A 22,565-nucleotide genomic window follows, 5' to 3' on the forward strand; every position below is an offset into this window, starting at 1 on the left:
TGGTGTGTGTGTGTGTGTGTGTGTATGTGTGTGTGTGTGTGTGTGCACACGTGTGCAGGCAGGTCTGCAGCTGATGCCTCTCTGTTGCTGGCTGTTCCCATCGGGAATTGCCTGGCAGTGTGTTGCAGGTGCCATGTACATCACAGGCTTCGCGGAGTCAATCTCAGATCTGCTGGGCCTTGGGAACATCTGGGCTGTGCGAGGAATTTCAGTTGCTGTACTTCTGGCTTTGCTGGGCATCAACCTAGCAGGTGTCAAGTGGATAATCCGCCTCCAGCTGCTGCTGCTGTTCCTGCTGGCTGTCTCCACCCTGGACTTCGTGGTGGGTTCTTTCACCCACCTGGACCCAGGTAGGCCCTTGGAGTACAGTGCTTTGTAGATGTTGATGGGTATAATTTGCAGAGTACCCTCCCTTTCCACAGGCTGTACCTACAATTATTGGGGCTGGGTCCTCATCAGGTGAACAGCTGCACCTTGGTTCAGCTCCCTGGGCCCAGAAGCCCCTCTATACACCGTAGGCACCCACACATACAGGCATGCGCGCGCGCACACACACACACACAGAGTTTTACTTCATGTATTTTCCCTGATTCTCTTTCATTTAAAAAAATTTATTGCCGGGCGGTGGTGGCGCACGCCTTTAATCCCAGCACTCGGGAGGCAGAGCCAGGCGGATCTCTGTGAGTTCGAGGCCAGCCTGGTCTCCAAAGCGAGTTCCAGGAAAGGCACAAAGCTACACAGAGAAACCCTGTCTCAAAAAACCAAAAAAAAAAAAAAAAAATTTATTTATTTCTATTTTATGTGCATTGGTGTTTTTGCCTGCATGTATGTCTGTGTGAGGGTGTCAGATCTTGGAGTTACAGACCGTTGTGAACTGCCATGTGGTTGCTGGGAATTGAACCCAGGTCGTCTGGAAGAACAGTCAGTGCTCTTAACCGCTGAGCCATCTCTCCAGCCCCGCATTTCTTTCTATAAAAAAGAGTACAGAAATGTAGATAACAGAACTTCCTCCACACAAAAGCACAAACAGATGGGCAGAGACCAAATCCACAGCAATGACTGGGACACGAGCAGGAGAGAAATGTGGGGACAGAGAGGGAAACGGACTTCGAGGTATTCTGACAGTTTTCTTTAAGAACTTGATGTAAATAGATGTTTCTGAGCATGGTGGCACCTGCCTGTAAATATTTGGGAGGCTGAGGCAGGAAGATTTCAAACAAAATACTGAGACCTTATATTGAGAAACAAGCAAACTGGGGACTGGAGAGATGGCTCAATGGTTAAGAGCACTGGCTGCTCTTCCAGAGGACCTGGGTTCAATTCCCAGCACCCACATGGCAGCTCACAACTGTCCTTAACTGCATGCAGTCTTAGGAGATTCAACCAACACCCTTCCACAGGCAAAACAAAACACCAATGCACATTAAAAATAAATAATAAAAAAAGAAAGAAAAACAAGCAACCTATGAGAAATGTTGACAATTGTCATTTCATAGAGATGGCTACGGAAATGTTTGATCATCTGTTGCTTTATATGCTAAATTATTTCTCAAAATAAGAATGTGTGTTCCTTACCTAAGCTTAAAAAACTATCAAGTGACCAGGGATAGCTTTTCACTCTTTGGGATCAGTAAACCGTTTTTCAAGACAAGGTTTCTCTGTGTAGTTTTGGTGCCTATCCTGGATCTCGCTCTGTAGACCAGGCTGGCCTCAAACTCACAGAGATCCACCTGGCTCTGCCTCCTGAGTGCTGGGATTAAAGGCGTGCACCACCACCATCCGGATTATTTTCTTATTTTATTGAGACAGGGCTTCACTATGTAGCTCCTGGAACTCACTATGTAGACCAGGCTGGCCTCAGACTCACAGAGATCTGCCTGCCTCTGCCCCTCAAGTACTGGGACTGAAGGTGTACATCACCATACCCATTGAATATTGCAACTATTGAATGAACTCATGACTGACTAATCCAGCTGTTCACAACCTGTGGGTCAAGACCCTTTTGGGCTTCACAGAGGTGACCTGAGACCATGGGAAAAGCACAGAAATTTACATTACGATTCATAACAGTAGCAAAATTACAGTTATGAAGTAGCAATGAGATAATGTTATGGTTGGTGGTCATTACACATGAGGAACTGTATTAAAGGGTCACAGCATTAGGAAGGTTGAGAACCGCTGCTCTAATGGAACCCAGGGTTTCCTCCACCTCCTGGAAGCCTGGCAGTGTGAACCCTACATCGCAGGGCTCTGAAGGACATGGGGATCTGTAACTGCCACTTCCAGATGTGTGTTGTTTTAGCATCAAGGTCAACTACGCTTGTCCTCGGAATGCTCAACTGTCACCAGGGTGCTGTAGAGAGGCCTGGCACTACACACTCCAGGAACTCTGTGTTTGTGTGGCAACAGAGACCAGGCTTTAAAGAGAGGGAGAGATGGAACCAACTGGTGTATAAAACCACCTGCAGCCCAGACAGGGACCTGTGACGGTGGTGATGGTCACTGTGCCCGAGCTCCTGCCATGCTGGGCACAGCTTATCTTACTTAGCCCCTACCAGAACCCCTTGAGATGGGAGCACTGATACCCATTTTACAGATAGAGGAAGAGGCTATGGTTTGTGCTAACGCATGGCAGAGCTAGGGTGTGAAACCAGATATGATGCTGCAGCCGAGCCCGTCCTGGGCTAGGAAGAGGCCTGTTTTCGTACAGCATGCTTGTCTCCTCTCTGCTCCCCGCTTGGAGGTCACCCCTTGCCTTTACAAACAACAAACAAACTTAAGATGTCTGTGCACCATTTCACTTTCGTTTTTGATCTATTTTTAGATTTTACTTGTATTTATGTGAATGTACGTGTGTCTGTCTGTGTGTACGTCACAGGTGTGTTCGGGTGCCTGCTGGTATGAGATCCCTTAGATCTGGAGTTACAGACAGTTGTGAACTGCTTGACATGGGTACAGGGAGTCAAACTCTGGTCCTCTGGAAGAACAGCCAGTGCTCTTAACTACTGAGCCATCTCTCCAGCCCCCCAGGTCTTGCCTTTTAAATGCTGTTGGTTGTAGACTACTGTTCAGAGTTGAGTTGGCGTAGATTACCATTTCTTCAGATATTGTAATTCCAATGTCAGAGACTGCACTATCCTCTGAATTCCCTGGCTGCTCCCCACTGACCTCTAGAAGCTCCCCCGACTTAGGGGCTGACTCCTATACAGGAGTCACTCCAGTGCCGAGGGCCTGGTGGTCCCCGGGCTCACCTGAAGTGCTGCCGCATGCTATCTGGGGCTTCTCTGCGGGAGGGAAGGTGTGCTGTTCCTGGGCCTTGCACCATCCTGCCATCCTGCCGCAATGGCTCTCACACTGAGGGAGACAGACTGGCCTTTGGCTGCCCAACTGTCAACAAAGGGAGAAACAGTCTACCCAGTCCCTGACTCCCAGGTGCCCTCCCCTCCACTGACACGGTTGCTAGGAGACCACAGTTGACTGGCAGGGCAGTACTGCGGGCCACCTTGAGCTTTCTTAGACCCATGAGCTCTCCTCCTTGATTGGAAATGCTCTTGGCTGCTCTTCTAAGTGACTTCAAATGCTTGTTCTTCCTTCTGGTCAATACATTAGCGGGGTGTAGTAGGAGCTGAAATTTATTTTCAATAGTTCCCATAGCAACGGGCCCTTCTCGTATCTGTTTTCGGTATCATTGGTTTTTATCAAACAGACTGTTCTCTCTGCGGTCGAAAGCCCACGCTGAAACCAGACCATAAACCTTCAGGATGGATTTAGCAGAAGGACTTCAACTATTAAGGGGAAAAAGACGTTTGAAGAAAGACTGGAAGGGACTGTGCCTGGATGTTAGCGGTGGTTGTTGAGAGTATGTGAGGCTATAGTATTTCAATTCTACTTTTCCTTCCGTTGGCTGGTGTTACTTAAATTTTTAAAGATAGATTTATTTGTTTGTTTGTTTGTTTTGTGTGTGTGTTTTGCCTGCATGTGTGCCTATGCACTATGTGCATGCCTGGTGCCTGACGAGGCCGAAAGAGGGAATCAATCAGATCCCCTGGAACTGGAGTTACAGATGGTTGGGAACTGTCATGTGGGTTCTGGAAACTGAACCTGGATCCTTTGTAAGAGCAGTGGGAGCCCTTAGCCTCTGAGCCATCTCTTCAGACTAGTATTAATATATATGTGTGTGTGTGTGTGTGTGTGTATACATATATATACATGCATATATATGTGTATATATATATGCATGTATATATGTATATGCATGTATATATATATGGGGCTGGAGAACTGGTGGCTCTGACGCCCTCTTCTGGCCTCCAGGGGCACCAGGTGCACATGTGGTACACACACATACAGGCAGATAAAACACCCATACACAAAAATTAACATTTGAAAAATTTTAAAAAAAGGACAAAAATTTTAGATCTACTTGTACTATGGTTCCCCTTTATTTGTATTTTAAAGGTAAAACAAGTCAGGCATGGCTGCATGCCTATGATCTCAGGATGCTGAGGCAGGAGGATTGGCATGAGTTTAAGGTCAGCCTGGGTTACAGAGTAAGACCCTGTCTCAAAAAAGGAGGGAAGGAATGGGGGGGTGTGTGACGAGACAAAAGAAAGCAAGGAAAGGAAACTGTTTCTTTTTTATATTATGAACCCCGCTGAATCTTGACGCCTATAAAAGGAAGAGTATTTCTTCCCTGCTCCTGTCTTCCCCTCCTGTGGCCAGGAGGAGATGGGCACGTATGACCAGGAGGAGATGGATACATATGTCCCGGGAGGAGATGGGCACATATGACCCGGGAGGAGATGGGCACATATGACCCGGGAGGAGATGAGCACATATGTCCCGGAAGGAGATGGGCACATATGTCCCGGGAGGAGATGGGCACATATGTCCCGGGAGGAGATGGGCACATATGTCCCGGGAGGAGATGGGCACATATGTCCCGGGAGGAGATGGGCACATATGTCCCGGAAGGAGATGGATACATATGTCCCGGGAGGAGATGAGCACATATGTCTCGGAAGGAGATGGGCACATATGTCCCGGGAGGAGATGGGCACATATGTCCCGGGAGGAGATGGGCACATATGTCCCGGGAGGAGATGGGCACATATGTCCCGGGAGGAGATGGGTACATATGGCCCGGGAGGAGATGGGCACATATGGCCCGGGAGGAGATGGGCACATATGACCCGGGAGGAGATAGGCACATATGGCCAGGAGGAGATGGGCACATATGTCCCGGGAGGAGATGGGCACATATGTCCCGGGAGGAGATGGGCACATATGTCCCGGGAGGAGATGGGCACATATGTCCTGGGAGGAGATGGGCACATATGTCCCAGGAGGAGATGGACACATTTGGCCCGGGAGGAGATGGGTACATATGGCCCTGGAGGAGATGGGTACATATGTCCCGGGAGGAGATGGGCATATATGTCCCAGGAGGAGATGGGCACATATGTCCCAAGAGGAGGTGGGCACGTATGGCCAGGAGGAGATGGGCACATGTGGCCTGGGAGGAGATGGGTACATATGGCCAGGAGGAGATGGGCACATATAGCCTGGGAGGAGATGGGCACATATGGCCCAGGAGGAGATGGGCACATGTGGCCGGAAGGAGATGGGCACATATGGCCAGGAGGAGATGGGCACATATGGCCTGGGAGGAGATGGGCACATATGGCCTGGGAGGAGATGGGCACATAGGCATGCATTGAGTCCACACAGGACTGCACTTGCTACTGTTCCAGCTCCTGTTCTGAGGCACCTCGTGGGCATCCTTCTGTCCGTATGGAATTTAGTCACTCTATAAAATATATTTCTTTTATTTTTTTTTGAGATCATACTATATCATTTCCCCTTTCCCTTTTCTCCCTCCAAAGCCTCCCCTACATCTCTCCTTACTTGCTTTCAAATGCATGCCTCTTTTTTCATTAACTGTTGTTATGTGCACATACGAATATACATACTGCATAACATTTCCCTGTTACTGACTTAAACATGCTTTGAGTTTAAAGTCCTGTTACTGAAGTTTAGATTTCTCCATCTTGAGCCTTTACAGATACGGCTGATGTGAACATCCTGTTCAGACGTGGGGGCCTGTTTCTGCAGGAACAAATCATACATAGAATTCACAGGAGGAAGATCAAGAGCACTTTAAATTGTGCTGGGTTCTGCCACTCTGCCTTCCAATTAGATTGTTCTGAACTCACACCAGTGGCAGATAAGAGTTATTGATTACCTATATCTTGGAAAATATTGGGTAGGCGTAATCTTTTAAATTTCTGCCGTGTCATGGATTAAAGTGTGTATTCCTTTTCTTTCAATTTGCTTTTTGTAAACCATTGAGGATATTTTTCACATTTTTATTGCATCTTCTATTTCTTTCCTCTTGAATGATCTATATAATCTCCCTCTGTTCTTTTCCACTGGCTTCTCTTGTTCCCTGATGGTCCCTAAAGCTCTCTACCTTAGCAGTGACTCCGACACAGACAATGTTGGCTTACTTCTTACTCAGGCTGGATGCGTGCTACAGGCATTGAGGCTTTCCCCTGATGTCATCCATCCTTTTAAAATTAGATGTAAAGCAGTAATACATACATAAGATACCCATTTTGATCCGAGCTGTATACTCTGTTTACTTCCTCTTATATTTTCTTGAAATTAAGTGGACTCTGTGTGTTAGGTCCCTGCGGCTGCCTTAACCAACTGCCACAACCACGGAGCTTAAAACAACAGAAATTTATTTTCACAGAGTTCTGAAGGCCAGAAGTCTGGAATCAAAAGTGTCTTGGGGTCACCGTCCCCCCCCCCAGGTCTCTAGAAGAGACCCCTTCCTTGCCTCCCTCCAGTTTCCGGAAGCCCAGGTGTCCCTTAGGAGTGGCTGATGATTCTCGTCTCTGCCTTCCTCTTCACACGGCCCCTGTGTATGCAGTATTTCAACAAAATAACATAGCGTGTCACTATAAATACAGCCAACCCGATAATCCAGACAGACCCCGCCTGGGGATCCTTGGGTACGTCTGCACAGACCCCTTTTCCAAATGAGGCCTTCTTTGCAGGTTCTTAGGTTTTGGGTGAGAACATGCTCGGAGGCCACCATTCACCCTGCCACACTCATCGCTTCTCATTTGCTTTCTTTTCTATGGCCCACTACTGTGTAGGAAATGCCCCAGAGAGGCATTTTCTTTCAGTTGCCTCTGGTGTCAGCCCAGAGCCCCCCTTGTGGGAGCCTCTCTCCAGCCTCGCTCTTCCTAGAGAGGCCACTCTGTGCTGGGTCCCCGCTGGTGTACTGGAGCTCCCCACCTCCCTTCCCAGGTCCCTCTCGTGGGTCCCAGAAAGTGTCACTTCTCCATCTTCAGCTGTGATTGACGTTGGATAAAAAAATTCCAAGTTGAAAATACTTTGGAATAGAACTGTGAAATCATTTTGCTTCACTATCTAACTTTCCGCGGCGTCAGGCGCTATTCTGATGCCCACGCCTGTTTCTTCTCCAAGTGTTAAACATCTCCTGTCTACCCATGATGCCCTATAATTCCCATAACAAAAATTTGTTAGATTTAAATTTTTTTTGAAATTATATGTATGTGTGTATGTGTGAACGTGCACGTGGCTTCCCATAGAACACAGGAAAGGGTGTCAGATCCCTTAGAGCTGGAATTACAGGTAGTTGTGAGTCACCCTGTGGGTGCTGAGAACCAAACTCGGGTCCTTTGGAAGAGCAGCCAGTACTCCTAACCACTGAACCATCTCCCAAGCCCCTGTAACAAAAAAAAAATCTATTATCAGCTTGAGCACCTTCAATTTGTGGGTTACAGCTATTTCTTTTATAGTCTGTCCCCCCCACACCTTTTTTTTTTCTGTTTTGTATGTTGTTTAAATCACCCCTACCATGCTGGCCTTGAACTCCCAATCCTCGACCTCCTGAGTGCTACAGTTACAGGTGTGTACCACCACACCCACCCAGCTTACCCCCCACCTTCCCCGCTTTAAATCCGTACCAATCCTCCTTTAAAAACAATTTTAATTTCTGAAGCTTAGGTTACCCACCAAAAGTATTAAATGGAAAATTCAAGATATAATTCATGGATTTCTATCAGCATTTCATGAATCATTCATAAGGTTCCCAATTATTTGGTTTTGTTTTTGTTAGCCTCTTACTGTACCTAATTTATAAATTAACTTCTTCACAGGTATGCGTAGGAAAATGGAGGGTTTAGTGAGGTTTGCAGGTTCGGGCATCCCTGGGATCTTGGTCCTGTTCCCTGGGGATAATCGATGAGCACAGCAGTTGGATATTAGAATTCTTGGCTTGAACATTTGTCATTTAAAATGTTTTTAAATTTTAAGTTATTTATATACATATATGTGTGTGCATGTGTGTGGGGGTGGTTTTGTGCACTGTGTCCTTCTGTCTCAAGATGAATGTCTCTCTGTGTTGTGTTCTCTGCCCTGACTTTCCTTACCACCTCTCTCCCTCACTGCCTGGTTATGACGGTAGGCTGGCAGCAAGGGTCCTTCTTTCTTTCTCCACTCTTTCCTGTCTTTCCCAAAGCACAAACCACAGCACCAGACACCGAGCGGCACCGTACAAAGCTGAACAGCATGGCAGTTTAGACACGACACCCTCAAACATTTGTCTTAAAGTTCCTCAAATGCCATTTGAGGGCTCATATGTTCATTTATGTAAGATGAGTCTCGGGCCAAAATGATCTCACTGCCATGAAACTCGGGCAGATATAGAGAAAATACGTTTTAGAAAATGAAGTGACATGTGGTACGTTTTAATTCTAGGTTCTACATTTTAAAATGAAACTGTGAGTCTCCAGGCTTAATCCTTTGATTTTCCAGGAAGGCACTTGCCAAGGTTCTGTGACATACACCCTGCCTTTCACAGCCCATGTTGTGCACTCTGCTCCACTCTGGTCCTCTGCTGTCTCCTCCAGTCAGTCAGTCAGTCAGAGCAGCCCCGGGCAGGCTCATCTCATGCAGAATCCAGCAGGTGGAAGCTGCTTAGTGAGGTTGGGGGCTTGGTTTTGGCTATGTGAAGGCCAAAGTCACTGCTTGGGAGCTCTAAGGAGGGAGCAGCAAGCATGCCTGCCCCTGCTCTCTGCTGAAATTACTGTCTCGAGGTTCCACTGAGTTCTTGATCTCTAAATCCAGGACCTTTGCTCCACTCTGATTCCTTTCTGTTTGGTTTGCCAGTTTTGGTTTTTTTGTGGTGTCTCACTGTGGTCCAGGCTTGACTCTTAGATTCTTTCTGCCTCTCTTCCGAGATGGTCTCTGAACCTTGAGGGTGGGATGGAGTGCTCAATAGTCACTTAGTTTTAGCACTTCGACTAGTTATGAGTCCCTGGCCAAGGTTGAGGGCTGCACTAATCTATGGGTTTACACATCACTATTTAGAAGGCAGCCTGGACAATATATCCACTTAGCAAAACCACACTGTGACAGAAGTTAGGCAGGGTTACTTCCCTATCTCAAAGACGCAGAAGCAGAAATCAAGAGAGGGGAAATAATTTCTAGGGACCCAGGCCTCTGTGTTAAGCTCCTTGCTGGTTCGGCATCTGAGAGAGGCAAAATCTGGGAGTTGATAGACTTAGGTTCTTGACTAAGGCCTATGCCCCCAGCCATGGACTTTTGAGCAGGTTTATAATATAGGCATGAGCTCCATCCTGTGGAGCAAGGTGAACACAAACATTTTGGCTGCTTCTCTAGAGCTTAATTAGAGTCAGCCCACATGGTGGCTAAGAAGGGCAAAGCTTGGGTTTTCCAGAATTGCTCAGTACTGGCTTATGGAGATAGGCAGTAAACACTGGTATGCAGAGAGAGTCCACTAAGTGACAGACGCCAGACTGCCTTTTCTGTCCCTGCAGGGGCAGTTGGCTAGTCCGTGGCAACCATGAGCGAGGCCTCCATGCCCTTACTGTGGGACACCTTCCTGTCTTGCGCCCCATCTCTAGCACCCTACTTCACTCTTAGAGTGGGAGCAGGGGCCAGGCTACCCCTGTGGCGTCACGTTCCCAGCCTGGTGCCTTCCCACCTGGCTCCTGCCCCTGGTGGTGGACACCAACTCCTCATACTTTGTCTCCAAGGGTTTCCCCGGGCTGTGGGCAGGCCTGCCTGAAGGGCCTTGCAGTGCCCTCAGTGGCCTCTGTGTGGAGTTGCAGTCTGTCCGTTCCCCGGCCTCTGGGCAGGAGGCCTTATCCCAGGGCAGTACTCAACCCTTTTCCCTTCCCCTGTCCTAGACGGAAACACTCACTCCCATGTGTGGTGGATTGCTCCTCCTGAGCCGGTGTTTACAGTTTGCACTGGGACTAGGGATGGGTGGTGCTATTCATCCAGAACTGTCACACATATGCTCTCAAGTGACCCTCATAAACAGCACTGCTCAGGGACTGGGCAAGGTTAATTCAGAGAGGCAGAAGCAGCAGCCTGGAGAGAGGAAGTAGTTTCTGAGAACTGAGGCTCCTTGCTGGTCCAGCAGAGAGAGGCAAAGTCTGGGAGTAGACAAAGAACAATTTCAATGAGGGTCCCCGGCTTCACTCCAGCCTTGGTCCCCAGGGCCCTGAACCCCGCCTGCACCCCAAAACACCAGTAGAGCCTGAGGGAAATCAGAGAGAATCCCAGGCCCTCCTAGTTCAGTCCTGCACCTCTGGGTGGAGATTGTCGGTCTGTGTTTCCAAACTGCTTGGGTTGGGGATCCCTGCCCAGTGTCCTCTGCTTGTACGGGCCTCTGTCCTGCCTCCTTCAGAGGGCAGTGAGTTACAGTGGGGACAAAGACCATGGCTCTTGATGCTCAGACTCACAGAGACCTGGAGGCAAGAGTGGCCTGGAGTGTGCTGGGTAGGGGCTTGATCTTTGATACAAACTTTTCTCGTGACTGACACTCAGCCAAGAGTTGCACTCATACATCCTTGCTGTGTGTGTGTGTGTGTGTGTGTGTGTGTGTGTGTGTGTGTGTGTGTGCACATGCACACACATGTGAGGAAACAGCAAACAGAACTGGCTGCCAGGCATTCTACACGTATTACCCTAGCAACCCCTGAAACAACTAGTGTGGGAGGGGGCGGTGAGATGATAAGGCCTCCTTTATAGACAAGGGAGTTGAGGTCCCAAGAGCTTGAAAAACTTCCCTGAGATGGCATAGTCTGTGGCTTGGCCAGTGTGATCTCAGAGGCACCTGTTATCGCCGTGTGCCATCGGATAAAGGTGGGGTTCCCATACTGCTTCCATTCTTTCAGATCAAGAGGGTCTGAGAGCCTAAAGTCCCAGCCAGTCTTCTCTTGCATGGTCAGAGAGTCAGAGCTGAGCCCCTTGAAGGAGAAACAAGGGACAAGATGGAGGGCTGTGAACATCAGGCCTGGTTGTGACAGAGCGTGCTTTCCCGGTGCCCCCAGGAACAGAGCTCATGGACACGCTCAGCCAACGAGTGCTAAATTCAGGTCCCAAACCAGGCGGGGTTAGTGTCAGACCGTCCAGGCTACCCCCTGTGCAGCCTGCCTCTCCCCTCTGGGACCCCCCCACAGCAGCCTTCTTCCTGGAGGGCATGGTGGTGAGGCAAAAGCCGCCTGACCTGGGCGGAGGTGAACATTTCCGTCATTCCCTAGGATTCCCTGACAAGGTATGCTGGCTTAGAAATAGACAAGGATCGCAGCTGCTGGTGGGGGCAGCAAACCTTTGAGATCTGAGGTCACAGTAAAAGGGAAGAGGAAGTGACGAACAGTATTATTTCTTTATTTCTGACATAGGGTCTTAACCGTGTAACCCTAGCTGGTCTGGAACGTGCTATGTAGATCAGGCTGGCTTTGAACTCAGATCTGCCTGTGCCTCTGAGTGCTGAGGATAAAGGACATGCCACCATGATGTTGTTGTTGTTGTTATTATTACAACTTTTCCTATCTTCTGCTTCTCCTCCATCTCTCCCCATACCTGATTCCTCTCCCGACTTCCTGTCCTTCTGGTTTTCTCCCAATTCTCTTCTATCTTCATGGTTGGATCCTTGGAATGAGCCAGTGTATGGGGGTTTCTGGCCTAGCCCAGGTCATTTCTATTGCTGTCCTAAACTCTCTTGGTATACTAAAATTTTACTACAAATTGTATGTTAGTTTATTTAGCTAAAGAGTTGATGCCTTGTGGACACAGGTAATGTGTAGGTGTTTGGATGAATGGAAAGCAGGCATCACGGGCAATTTAGTCGTGAAGAGTTTGTTCATCCATTTATACTGGAGCTCAGCATATGCCATTCCCCAGAGAGGGCCTGTGCGTCAAGTTCTTGTTCCAGATACTGGGCCAGAATCCGGAAGCTCTGTGATGCTGAGGGAGAGCTGAAGTTGGGCCTACCTGGATCCCCCTGCCTGGTCCTCTTCTTCACACCCCTCATTTGCTTTGACAGTGATCTGAGGCACACTGCTGGGGTGTCACGTGGGACAGGGGGGAGTGGGGCTCCAGAGGAGGCCCAGTTGCCGGGACTGTCCCTTTGGTGGCTTGTTACAACAATATGAATGCTCTGGGGACGGGATAGATCTCACGTACCTCTGTGTCCCCCGGCAACAGGCTACAGCCTAGCAGGGTTTGAGACTCTGTTAATTGAGCAGATGAAGGGACCAGAGTGACCAGGGCCCCAGGGAAAGGTCCTGGAGCCTCAGTCGAGGTGGAGGACTGTCACCCTTGGCCCCTGCAGACCTGGGTGGCTGACCCTCCCCAGTCTCCCCCCGGAGAGGCGCCGGCCTTCCTGTTTTGGCAATGGCTCTCAGGTATTCTGTCTGTACAGGCTCAGCTGGCAAGGGATCTCACAATGCTTTCACAGAGGGCCAGCCCTGGGTGGAGTCCGGCTGCAAGTTCAGTCAGACCTCCTTGGGCAGAAGGAAGGAAGACGGGTTACAGCTGTGAGACACTGTGGCTTTGAAAGTCTTCCTCCTGAGTTTTCTTGTTTGCAAGGCGTGGAGGTGCTTAGGGAAGCATTACGTATTTCATGAAAGAGTGAGGATGAGTCACTGGGAAATCAGACTGCCCATCTTACCTACCCCAGGTCACAGCGCGACATCTGCGTCACAGGCTTGGTAACAACGACATCTCTCCCTCCTCCCTCCTCCCTCCCTCTTTCCGCCCCTCTGGGTCCACATGTGGAGTATTACCCATATCCGCATGTAAGTAAGTTCAAGCAGAATCTAGACAGCTGGGACAGGGGGGTCTCCTGACTGGTTCTTTCCAACTGTGCAGGTCTGAGAGGAAGGCCAGGGATCTGGGATGTTGGCCGGACATTCTCACAGAGCAGCCAGAGTCTGGCTGGGGTTTTTGTGGGTGTCTGACATGAATAGGCAGTTCACACACCAACTTGAGGGGACAAAGACTGAAACCAGCCTGACTTAAACAGACCCTCTTTTGCTCCGGACCAGACACCGGGGGAGGCAAATGTAGGGTGATGGGATTGTAAACCCATTTGTTAACCTATAACCAGTTGCTCCTCCTCAGGCTCCTCCACACAGCACATAGGATTGCGGTGATCTCATTTTTGACCAATGGCCAACGCATTCAGCTGTCTGGCGAAATAATCTATTAACTGGGCACCTGCCAATTGTCTGGAATAGGAACGAGTTCAGGCATATGTTTTAAAAAGTGATAACATTGTTACGGGTCCTGCCTAGACAAGGAGATGGGAAACACGAGCCAGCCAGCGCTAGCTCTGAAGTTAGATTTAGATGAGGCTCTGTGTTCGGGGTAGACACGATACCCCATGACTGACCTCCTTTTCTCTGCGTAGTTCTATGGCAGTGGTTCTCAACCTGTGGGTCAAAACCCCTTTGGGGAATTGAACAACTTTTCACAGGTGTCGTCTAAGACCATTGGAAAACACAGATGTTTATATTGCGATTCATAACAGTAGAAAAATTACAGTTATGAAATAGCAATGAAAATAATTTTGTGGTTGGGGTCACCACAGCATGAGGAACTGTGTTAAGGGTCTCAGGCTTAGAAGGTTGAGAACCACTGTCTTATGGGATCCTAGGGCACACCAACATGTACCCACGGCAACTGGACCTTGAGTGAGAACCTGGGCACAGGGAGCTAGAGGGCCATTTGCTGGGTCTCACAGCTGCAATAGAACCCACTTCTCCCAGCTCCTCATCCTGTGGCCGTGTGAGGGCCTGTGTTTTTAGGGAGCCATCAGTCACAACTGTGTGTTCACACTTCTTCAGGACCCCTCATGATGCTGGCTGGTGATGAAGGCAGCCGTGCTGATCCTCAGCCTACCACAAACTGAGTGTGTGATGTGAGGGACCCGTGCCTTTATCCTGGTTATGAAAGATTTAGACAAGTGCTTACAGATACCACGTGCTTCGTCCAAATTCTGCAGCTAGCTAGAGGAAGATGGGAAAGCCGGGGCCTCAGACACCTTCTGCGTGAGGACTGAGCACAGCCAGGCCCTTTGGATGGAAAAAGCTTACGAACAAGGCTCTTGTGTGGCCATTGCTTATCTGTAGTGATCATGACAACAGCTATCATTGATCAAGCTACATAGGCCAGGCATTTCTTTATTTTATTTTTATTTTTGGCTTTATTTATACTTGTTTATTTAGTTATTGCATAGTAAGCGTGTGCTTGGATTATTCCCATTTTATAGATGGGAAAATTGAGATAGTGAGTGAGAAATACTTTCCCAATCACAAGGACAGATGAGACTCCACCTAAGCGCTTACCCACAATACCTTGCTATGGAGTCTGGGTTGAGGAGGAAGGCTGGGTGGCTTCTGCTTTCGTGAGACAGTAGAAAAGCCCACTTGTGGTTCTGTTGGGTTGTGCCGGTTGCCTGGTGACAGCGGTATCTTCTCCAGGTCTCTTTTACTCTAACCTGTCATGTCTCAGACATCCACGCAGAGTCTGTCAGGTGCCGTCAGTCCCAAGGTCTTGGTGCATTGTTTCCGTGGACTATGCTGGCTCTCGGCTTCTTCCTTGACTAACTCGACCTTCGGTTAGCACCAGCACTCACACATCGACTTTGTAGCTGTCAAAATGTTGTTTTATATAAATCTCATGGATTTATATGTAAAAAATAAATCCATAAATCTTATGGATTTATATCCTTAAAGAAACCACAAACAACAACAAAAAAACCTCTTTGCTGCATATTATTTCAATTTAGAGAGGGAATAAATTTGCATGTGTATTTCATCTGCTGTCTTGACTCAGAAATTCTGTGTTAATAATTTTATGTGACAAATCGACCACATTTTAAAAATACTTCATTTCCTTTACTTCTTGCCTGCATAAAGTGTCATTCTCCACCTGGGGGTGGAGCATATTGGCTCGTCTTTCTGCAGAGTGTGCTACCTCCCTTCTCTAGCAAAGCCCAGAGCCTTGCACTGGGACGGTCACGACTATGTGGGTTATACCTTTGATTCCAGGGATGGGGGGTGTTTGTGGAAACCTGAATAAAACTCTAAATAAAAGGCTTCAGGGCCTTCTAGAAGCCATTGGGAATAACACTGTAGAAGAATGGCGGTGTTTTCTCTTGGTTGGTTACCGGAGTGTGGTTTCTGACAGTGTCAAAATAAATATTACAGAGTCCTCGCTATCCTCAGAGGGGTCGCTTTCTGGGCTGGCCCGTAGTCACAGCAGCCAGAAGGTGTGAATTAGCACTGTGAGCAACGTCCAAGATGGCTGTGAGAGCCCGGACCACACACACTGGAGAGTATTTGTAGGCTTTAGAGAAACCAGCGTCACGCATTGCTCTGGCGGAAACAGCGATGTCATGATTACAACACCTGGAAACAGTATCAAGAGAAGAGCTCATGTTGTCCACAGAACATCCCACAGCCATGGGCTACACAATCAGGGCTCCCTGGGGCTGAAATTAAGCCGAGAAATGGTCTCCTTGGTAGGGAAAACCTAGGGCTAGGTGTGGTGGTGCGTGCCAGCAGCCCTAACACTTGAGGGGTCCTGAAACAGGTCAGAGTTTGGGTTCAGCTTAGCTGCACCATGAGACCCTTTCTCAAAACATCCCATCATCTCCCCAAAAGGGGAATGCAATGAACATTTAGGCTTAAATAGGAAAATGTACTTTTTTTTTTTCTAAAAAATATTCTTGTCGTGGTACATTTCAAGGCTTGTCTCACTGGCATTCTTTCCTGGGCTCCTTTATTTCTTCTTGTCCTTCCTTGGTCCCATTTGCCTGTCTCCGGTGTCCTCCAGCCTGCCTCTGTTTCTTTCTCCTCTACTCGATCAGTTGACCAAAACACTTTGGCTTGAGTTCTGCTACATGCAAATGCAATGCTCCATGTTTAAGACGCACACAAGAATGAGGGCAGTCTCTCCTCTAACTGGGCAGCCATTATACCCCGGGTAAGTGTTATAAAGAAAATCTCCGTGCTCTGGGGGCAGTGTGCAATGACCTTGACCTGAGGCTATCAGATCCATCGAAGAGAAAGTGCCTGGAAAATTCCAGAGGTGCAGGATTAGCTATGTGGTGCTTAGGTCACGATGTAGGATGGGAGTGACAGAGGGCTAGATGGAAGTGCTCTTGGCTTAAGGAGAGTCACTGCTTCCTGATGGCACTTTCCTCTGATTAGCTAGGTAGGCCTGTGAGTTCCCAGGCTTCCAGAGTAGGTGTGTATCACAGACCTTGGAGAGAGCATTTTTTGCCTCCAAAATGTAGCAGTGGAGGTGTGGGGTGTAGGGGTGTGGGGGTGTGGGGTATGGGTGTTGGGGGTAGGTATATGTGGGTGTGGGGGGTGATATTTGCTCTTCTTTTTTGAATACCTCTCTCTCTCTCTCTCTCTCCCGCCCCTCTGGCAAACTTCAAAGTCTCATATTCAGGACAGTCACCACCACGTGGGTTATGTCCTGATTCTAGGGACCATTTGTGGACATCTTTTAATAAAACTCTGTAAATAAGAGGTTATAGAGGCTTCTGGAAGTCGTTTGGATGATAGTGTAGAAGAAATTGGAGTGTTTTCTCCTGGTGGGCTGCTGGAGAAGAAGGAACATAAACCATAAAAGTTAGCATCTGCGTTGGTCGGGATGTGAAAACAGACACAAAAAATAAACAAAACATTAGCATCCACCTTTCAGCTCACAGCCATGGCTGTCACTTGCTGTCCTTTCGTGCCTTTGTGAAGGTCCCCTTCCTTTGCTCCCAGTGAGGGATCTCTCAGGACAGGGCCTCATGAGAAGTCTGAGCCAGTGGGCTCCCTGGGGACCAGCTTCTGCATGCCCATCTCTCTCCGGAGACTGTGTCCATAGGACACAGGGAGATGTTGAACTAGAAACAAATTCTCATGGCCTGTGTCCTCAAAAGACATGGCAAGCATCAAAGACCTCCTTGATCGTGTGGGACAATACAGACAGGTCGGGGTTCAGCCTGTCCAGGGGGAAGGGGCCAACGTGAAAAAGCGAAATAAAGTTTTTTCTCAAAGCAGTATATGCTCCTCTCAGAGATAAAGATCAAAGCAGATGGAGGGCAAATGTCGCTCAGAATCTTGCCACTCAGAGAAATAAAGGATAATCAGTCTCCTTACTTCCATATTTTTATTTCATATTTGTTTGTATTCATTAAATACTGAACATAAATTATAATTTATATTCGGAACAGCGCATCCTTATTTTATTTAAATTGTTTTTATATATATTTCTCTCTGTGTGTGGAGGTGTGTATGCACCGCAGGGCACATGTGGAGAGTCAGAGGACAATCTATGGGGAGTTGGTTCTCTCTTCCCATCATGTAGGTCCCAGAGATTGAACTCAGGTCGTCAAGCTTAGTGGCTGATGCCTTTCCCCTCTGAGCCACCTCACTAGCTCACATGTTTCGTTTAAAAATATGAAATATAAAAGCCATCTCATCACGGTGTCTTTTCTGTCCTTGAAAACATAATTGAGTTCACGTAGTATATGTTATGTTCAAAGTTAAAGTTGAGCTGCAGTGTTCAGAGGTCTCAGTCAGCTCTCGGCACAATACAGGCTCCATGATGTGTCTCTGGTCTCTGGGATTTCCTGAGTCTTTCTGGCTAGAAAAGCAAGAAAAAAAAAATTAAAAAAAACCTGAGCAGAAGGTCAGGGGGTTTCCTTTTAAAGCCGGAAGGGGCTGAATTGGGAATTGCTCTTTGCAAACCTAGTGTGGGCTGAGTGGGGGTGGGATAAAACTCAGAGGGACTGTCCTGAGGCAGACTGGAGAAGTCACAGCTGGGGCTGTGGGGCTGCAGGGGACAGACCTGGAGCATTTTGGAAATATAAATATAAATATATATATATATATATATTTATATTTATATTTGCCATCTTTCTATTGTTTCTACATACCTATTTAGTTTCCCCATCTCTTCCATCCCCAGCCTATTTCTATCTATCTATCTATCTATCTATCTATCTATCTATCTATCTATCTATCTATCTATATTTTGGGTTTCTCTGTGTAGCTCTGGCTGTCCTGGAACTCATTCTGTAGACCAGGCTGGCCTTGAACTCACAGAGATCCGCCTGCCTCTGCCTCCTGAGTGCTGGGATTAAAGGCGTGCGCCACCATACCAGGCTCTGTTTCCAAATTTGGCCACTACCACCATCAGGAGCATACACATTTGCAAATTCCAGCAACAATGTGTATTTTAACCTGGGAATCTTAACTGACTTTCCTCTTGTTAGTTTATGACCTAAAATGATAACTTTCAAAGGGTTCCACAATCCTGCTATGAATATGTGTTTTATTCCATGTGACTCCCTGTGGGTAGGCACATGTGTAATCCCCAACCCCCGAAACCTATCCCGTTACAAGCACTGTGGCCCAGCCCCCTTGTGCTGTAGAGAAAGAAAGCGGCCAGTAGTGTCAGGCACACAAATTTCAGCATTCCTCTTCCCCGAGAGAACTCTGGTCAGCTCTGCCTGTGATGCAGTGGCCATGGCCGTTTACACTGAGCAGAATTCATTGGCAGGGTTTCCAGGGTGCCTCATGGTTTTAGGCCTTCACATAGGCAGCTTCTCCCACCACACATCCTGCAGGTTCCCTTGTCTCAGGACCGCAGCTCACTCACAGGCTGGCTGGATCAGCAGCATAAATGGACAGCTGGGGTCTCTGCCTGGCCCAGAGCCTGGATTCTCCTTGTATGTGGCCATGCTTTGCATGAGAAAATAATGTCTGTCTCAGAAGTCTTTAGCTCAAACAGCAGTCTCCTTCACAGAGTCTAGAGATGTGGAAGGAAATTTCCTATTTCTCTGAAACACTGTATCGTTTAAATACTCTGTATGGATAGTGTGCATGTGTGTGTACCATTCCCCCACTCCTAATGTTTTTGAGTTCATTTCTAGTAGGCCCTCAGGTAAATGTCTACATCAATTGGCACATCAGAATCTCACAGGGCCCTTGTCAGACAATGCTTACCAAATGCCAGATAAAATTATTCTTTAAAACAATAAATATTGCATATTTCTATTTATAAGGAGCAGGGGTGGGTGATGACCGTTGAAAATAGGACTTGTTATGTAGCCCAGGCTGGGTCTAGTTTTCTTTTCTTTCCTTTTGTTTTCGCTTTCTCTTTCTCTTAATCTCTCTAAATTTCTCTCTCTCTCTCTCTCTCTCTCTCTCTCTCTGTCTCTCTCTGTCTCTCTCTCTGTCTCTGTCTGTGTCTCTGTCTCTGTCTGTGTCTCTGTCTCTGTCTGTCTCTCTGTCTCTCTGTCTCTCTGTCTCTCTGTCTCTCTGTCTCTCTCTGTCTCTCTCTGTCTCTCTCTCTCTCTCTCTGTCTCTCTCTCTGTCTCTCTGTCTCTCTCTCTCTCTCTGTCTCTGTCTCTCTCTCTGTCTCTCTCTCTCTCTCTCTCTCTCGTCATCCTGTGTAACCCTGGCTGACCTGAAACTCACTATGTAGAACAGGCTGGTGTCAAACTCTGAGACCCCCTGCTTCTGCTTCCTGAGTTCTGGGGTTAAAGGCGTGCGCCACCGTGCCCATCAGGCGCCAAACTCCTGATCCTCCTACTTCTGCCTCCCAAGTGCTGAGATCACAGCCTGCCTTGAGTTGCAGATTTGGAGGTGAAGCTGTGGAGCCCCATTTTCCTCCCTTTCACTGCTGGGGATGAGCTCAGGGTCTCACTCATGCTAAGCAAGCACTCTCCCATGGAGCTGTGTCCCTACCCTGGCCCCTGTTCTGTTTAGCAGATTTAGTTTTGTTCCTAACTGCTGGAACACCCCCTTCCCCATGCTATTCCTGACTGAGTTACAAAACAACTATTATTGTATCGCAAATACAATTTAGAGAGCTGGGGCCAGGGCTCAGGGATAAAGTGCTCTCCTTGCAAGATTGAGGACCTGTGTCCAAGCCATAGAGCCCATACTCTAGAAGCTGGGTGTGGTGGTGCCTCACTGTACTGCCCAGCCTGGCTCCCCACACATGCCCCTGCTGCCTCAGCCTCCTGAGGGTTGGGATTACAGATGGGCCCCACCATCCCTGGCTTCCCCTGGTCGACCCCCACTGGATCATCTTAAACCTACAAGAAACCCAAATGCTAGATTTCCCGAGCTGCTCCAACTGCAAAAAAATTAAGACTATCCAAAGTGAATAGAAGAATCAATTCAGGCAGGAAATCTACTTGCTGTCTGAGTGAGCATTGTAAGCCCAGATGGCTGTTACATGAGGAGTACTCTTGTATGTATGTGCTCCAGTTCCTAGAGTAATGAGGAGACACTAGTTATAACCAAAAAAAAAAAAAAAAAAAAAAAAAAAAAAAAAAAAAAAAATCCCACAGGCATCCAGATAAACCCACCAAGCATGCTTCTCTTTGCCCCAATTCCTACTTGAAACAAGAGGGAAGCTGCAGAGAGGCAGAGTGGAGGCGACTTCACAGAGCAGTCCCCCACAGTCCCGAGTCCCTGATCTGTGAGCACACACATCAGGGAGGAAGCAGTGGGCCCTGGAAAGTTGGCTTTCTTTCCGGCTGTGCTATTTCCTCACTCTGTGACCTTGGGGAAATCACCTGTCGGCACAGCAGCTTCTGAATCTAGAAATAGTCAGAGCACCCGCCTCACGGAGCACCCAGAGATTAATGGATGTGATAGACTTTATTTCCTCAAGTCTAGACCACTGTCAGTTTTAATACACTCAAAAATTTTCAGGTGGAAAAAACCTATCGTACAAATTGTGTTCACTGTAAAACATTCAAACTTCAGCAAATCAGAATGTTAAAGGTACATGGCTGGGAATGCTCAATTGGTCCCCAGTTCAATTCCCAGCCCTGAGGTCAGGGGTGAGGGAGAGAAAATCATACTTCTATTGAGGAAATAGGATAAATAAGAGTGCATTGGCTGAGAGGAGATTCTAGACAGATGTTACTGTGGATGGCCTTCCAGGTGGAGGATCTGTATTCTGTGCTGGAGTTTCCATGTCACTGTCCAGCAGTCTGACACAAGGATACGTCTCAGGCCGGGCGGTGGTGGCACACACCTTTAATCCCAGCACTCGGGAGGCAGAGCCAGGTGGATCTCTGTGAGTTCGAGGCCAGCCTGGTCTACAGAGTGAGTTCCAGGACAGGCACCAAAACAACACAGAGAAACCCTGTCTCCAAAGCAAAACAAAACAAAACAACAACAACAACAAAAAGAATGTCAGTGTGTCTCTTGGACCCTGTCCCATAGTTAGGTGTCAAATCCAGTGTGAACAGGTTTGGGCCCATTGTGGTGTCTTTTGCCATGTGGATGTTCCTGTTCTAGAAGGTCAGAGGACTTCTCATGTGCTCTGGATTGAGTGACTTCTGGCTTTCCATAGGCTTCTTCACACCTGACCCATGCCTCCCAAGCCGCCCCATGCCACTGCACAGTCAGGGCTGGATGGTACTGGTCCAGCGTTCCAGGGAGAGACAGTGAGCCGGGAGGCAACTGTCTTCACCTTCTCCACTCAGTCTCTTCAGAGGACAGAAAGAAGACACTGCAGGATGTAGCTCAGGGGTGGAACATGTGCGAGTGTGTGAGAGGCCCAGGAGCCTAACCCCAGCACCCTGGAAGACAGCAAACAGACAGACTGACAGACACTCTGGCAATGTCCACTGATTTTTGTTGAAGAATTTTAAGAACATTTCGAATTTTGCAAAGCATTCTTATAATACCCTGGTATCTTCACGTGGATACCATAACAAAATAAGGCTGTTTCCAATCCCCATATCCTGCTTTTTTTTTTTTTTTTTTTTTATACTAGATCTTACTTTTGTAGCCCAGGCTGGTCTTCTTCTTGTTATGTAGCACAGGCTGGCCTCAAATTTGCAGTTGTGCCTTAGCCTCCCGAGTGCTGGGTTTATAGGTGTGAGCCACCAAGCTCTACAAGTTCTGAAACGTGTGTGTGTGTGTGTGTGTGTGTGTGTGTGTGAGAGAGAGAGAGAGAGAGAGAGAGAGAGAGAGAGAGAGAGAGAGAGAGAGAGAAAGAGAGAGAGAGAGAGAAAGAAAGAGAGAGAGAGAGAGAGAGAGCCTGTGACCTAGGAATTTGGATTATGAGAAACACTCCTGGTGACTTTTAAAATTTTATTTCAAGTGAGCATACAAAGTAACAGATTCTCTAAGGCATTTTTCACACCTGTGCCATTGTGTGTCAGTGTGCGC

General features: G+C 47.9%; 1 protein-coding gene across 5 annotated transcripts in view; it reads left to right on the top strand.

The window, feature by feature from the left end:
• The window catches only part of Slc12a8 (solute carrier family 12 member 8), a 157,362-nt gene that overhangs the window by 35,407 nt on the left and 99,390 nt on the right, over positions 1-22,565 (top strand). For all 5 annotated transcript variants that reach the window (XR_008218779.1, XM_052740384.1, XM_052740386.1 and 2 more), the window contains one exon: positions 119-350. Coding sequence is in view for 4 of the 5 variants with exons in the window: in XM_052740384.1 (XP_052596344.1) it covers positions 119-350 (232 nt within the window). In the remaining variant the exon portion in view is untranslated. The remainder of the gene's footprint in view (positions 1-118; positions 351-22,565) is intronic.

The sequence above is a fragment of the Peromyscus californicus genome, unplaced genomic scaffold, assembly GCF_007827085.1.
Source record: "Peromyscus californicus insignis strain IS unplaced genomic scaffold, ASM782708v3 Scaffold_16__1_contigs__length_79575227, whole genome shotgun sequence".
NCBI classification, from domain to species: domain Eukaryota; kingdom Metazoa; phylum Chordata; class Mammalia; order Rodentia; family Cricetidae; genus Peromyscus; species Peromyscus californicus.